Source organism: Lactuca virosa, chromosome 9 (assembly GCF_052849685.1).
Source record: "Lactuca virosa cultivar CGN04683 chromosome 9, Lactuca_virosa_CGN04683_v6, whole genome shotgun sequence".
Lineage (NCBI taxonomy): Eukaryota > Viridiplantae > Streptophyta > Magnoliopsida > Asterales > Asteraceae > Lactuca > Lactuca virosa.
The window spans coordinates 40,159,233-40,162,623 of record NC_136434.1 but is presented as its reverse complement, the minus strand read 5'-3'; the positions used below and the strand labels follow the sequence as shown (position 1 = coordinate 40,162,623).

The following is a 3,391-nucleotide window of genomic DNA, read 5'->3' as shown; positions in this document are numbered from 1 at the left end:
CAACAGAGCAGTGCTTACAACATCCGTTTTTCTATGTAATGCTTTTTTGTTCATATTATTCAAGACCATTATATTTTACCATTATATTTGATATGGTATATTGATATATTTTCGATATCATACCATATTTATTAAAATATTATATATTTATTATATTTTTTTCTTATTCTACAAGCTTTTCAAATTTACAGTTTTTTATATGGTAATTATTATCTTAAATTAGGTATGATTTTATCTATTTTTGTACTTATATTTGACATGGTATATTGATATTATTTTGGATATCATACCATACATAAAACATATTCTAAGTATGGAAATGATATTACATTCCAAAATCTTTATGTCATATCAGCATTAACCAAATTTATATTTCCCTATAAATATAATGTCTACGATTTTTCATTTCAAATCAAAATTCTCTCTAACTAATTATCTCCTTTCATTGCAGCTAATAGTATTCCATGGCAGCTAACAATGCATATCAGGTCGTCTTTGATAAGGTTGCTGAAATCAATGCATCCAAAGAGTCTTGGAACATACGTGTTAAAGTCGTCATGCTTTGGAAGCCGACTTATAAAAACAATCCTAATATGGTCACAAGCCTAGACATGATTTTAATTAACCAGGAGGTACTGTTTTTACACACTTTATTTTTTAGATTGTCAAATTCTTATGTCAATTTTAAATTCGATTTCTGTTATGCTTTTTTCTTTCCTGGCAGAAAAATATGGATGTTTATCGATTTCAGTTCTTCTCTTTTATTTCTATGTTATTAAATTTGTTGATACTTTATCTTTAAATTTTATTTCTATTTTATTAAATTTTAATTAACAGTATCATATTTTTGTATTTTTAATACTTTTTTTACACTTTTTTATCTTTCATTGTCACCTACAGGGAAGTAGAATACAAGCAACAATAAAAAAAAATCTTATTCCTGTATTTGAATCCCTATTCGATGAAGGAGCTGTCCGGGAGATCAGTAACTTCGCTATGGCTAGCAATGAAGACGAATACATGCTTGTTCCTCATAAACATAAAATCAATTTCTACAAAACCACAAAAGTTCGTGTATCCACTGATTTTGTTGATACAGTAGATCCTTATCATTTTATCTCTTTCCCAGATTTGCTAGCCAGGAACTTTGACACTCGTGTTGCATTTGGTATGTTGTTATGTTATTAGTTTAACTTATTTCTATACTTCAATTTTTAATGTAATACACATTTGGATTATTATTACTAATTTATTACATTTTGTCACATAGATTTTCTTGGTGAAGTTGTGTCAACTGATCCCATGCGAGTCATTGTTGAGTATGGAAAAGAGAAAAGGTTAATGAATCTGGTTGCTCAGGATTTAAGGTACACATTCGTATTATTATTACACATTCCCCCGTTTATATTTATCTTTCATTAATAACCACCATGCATTTTTAGTGGTACGAAAATTGCAGTCGCTTTGTGGAACAGTTTTGCACTAAAGCTGAATACTTACATTTCACAACATGATAATGACACTGCTCCTGTTATTATCCTGCTATGTTTGGCCAAACTCAAAATTTGGGGTGGTAAGGATTTTTTTCAACAAATTATCATTTCAACTTCAAAGTAATTACTGACAATATTATTTTACTTTTTATTTGCAGGTCAACCTCAAGTTGGTAATTGTTTGTTTGGGTCTAGATTGCATATAAATGATGATATGCCTCAGATTTTAGAGTTCAAATCAAAGTATGTTATTTACCATAGTTAACACATTTATATGGTAAATCATTACTTTTGTTGAATAACCTCGCTTTTTTGTATATGTAGTCTTAATGCTTTGGATACGAATGTTGAGTCTTCTAGCCGTACATCCCAGCTCAACTCAGATACTGTTGTCGCTAATCCAGAGGATTACTACCTCCGTTTTCAAATAAAAAACATTGATGAGATTCCTGATTTTAATGAGGTTTACTTAACATTTTTATATAACAGTTTCCGCATTCTATTATTGTTTTGATTTTCTATGTACAATTCATATGAAATAATATTGTAATATGATTCCTTTCAATCCTATATATGAAACAGGAAGTTGGTTTAACCATCATCGCTACTATCATTGGTTTTGATATGGATGATGGTTGGTATTCATTTTATTGTCGTGATTGTTCTAAAAAAGTTACTAAAAATGATGATGATGTTGATGCTGGCCGTTTTCACTGTGATGGTTGTGGATTTGTCTCGGATGTAGTTGGAAAGTAAGTAATTATTATCTCTTTGACTATGCATGTATTTTACTTTTTTCATATATTTATTTGTGTATGTCAAGCTAAATATACGTATTATGTTATAACTTTTAGGATTAGGATAGTAGTTCGTGTGCAAGATGAAAGTGGGTCTTCTTCGTTCGTATTGTTTGAGCGTCATGTAAAAGATCTTATTCATCGTGGAAACCAATGGTTGATGGAAAAAATAGCTAAGGTTTGATAAAATATCTCCATTATTTACATTATTGACATATATGATTTTTCTTCTTTAACTTTTCCAACCATTTTATAATGTAAATTAGGATCAAGGGCGACAACAGATACCTGATGAGTTCAAAATCCTTCTAAATAAGAAGTTTGTCTTCAAAGTTCAGATATCCATGTTCAATCTGCAGAACAACTATCGTGCTTACACTGTGCATAAGTTGACTGATGATGAAAGGGTTCTTGCTGAGGTTTTTAAACGGTCACCAAATCATGAACACCATAATATAAATGATAATGATACTCCTATTAACAAACCAAATAAGGTTGGTAACTGTCTCATATATTTCCAAACTCAAACCCTATGCCCTCTCTTCAATATATTTTTCTTTCATTTTTCATGAATTTGTGCAAATATGTTACGTTTTGTTTTATATTTTACTTGATCGATTTTTATTATTTTCTGTTTTCTACAGGAAAATACTAATTCTGTGCATGATGACAATCTTGATGTTGTTGACCTTGAAGCTGTAACACCATCATCCAGTATGGGGAAGCGCCCTATTGAGATTGATGCCAACACCGACTGTTTGGAGTGATCTTCTTAAAAAACTGGTGTTGTACGGGATACCTTGAAGATCCCAAAGTTGGAAAAGTTGGACTAATATGAAGCTGCCCAACAAAATTTTACATATCATCTTCAATATGTTTAGAGACATTTTCTTTTTAATCTTTTGTGTGTCGCACTTTTAATTGTCTGTTTATGGATCTTTTGGTAGTTTTTAAAATTTTATTGGGTTGTTATTTGGTGTGAACACGATGATAGAATTGAAAGTTATGACAATTTCAAGTTATTGAACTGTTTTGATTTAATGCATATTTTGTTTCTTTTTCTTTCGTTCATCATTTGATTTTATATATATATATATATAT

The 3,391-nt window shown here is 29.9% G+C and overlaps 1 protein-coding gene across 1 annotated transcript; it reads left to right on the top strand.

Moving 5' to 3' along the window:
- Nucleotides 1-1,341: 1,341 nt before the first annotated feature.
- LOC145139160 (uncharacterized) lies at nt 1,342-2,249 on the top strand. The gene is made up of 5 exons (XM_079073084.1): nt 1,342-1,367; nt 1,443-1,573; nt 1,652-1,736; nt 1,818-1,956; nt 2,076-2,249. The coding sequence occupies exons 1-5, from the start codon at nt 1,342-1,344 to the stop codon at nt 2,247-2,249; spliced, it is 555 nt and encodes a 184-aa protein (XP_078929210.1).
- The last annotated feature ends 1,142 nt before the right edge of the window (nt 2,250-3,391 follow it).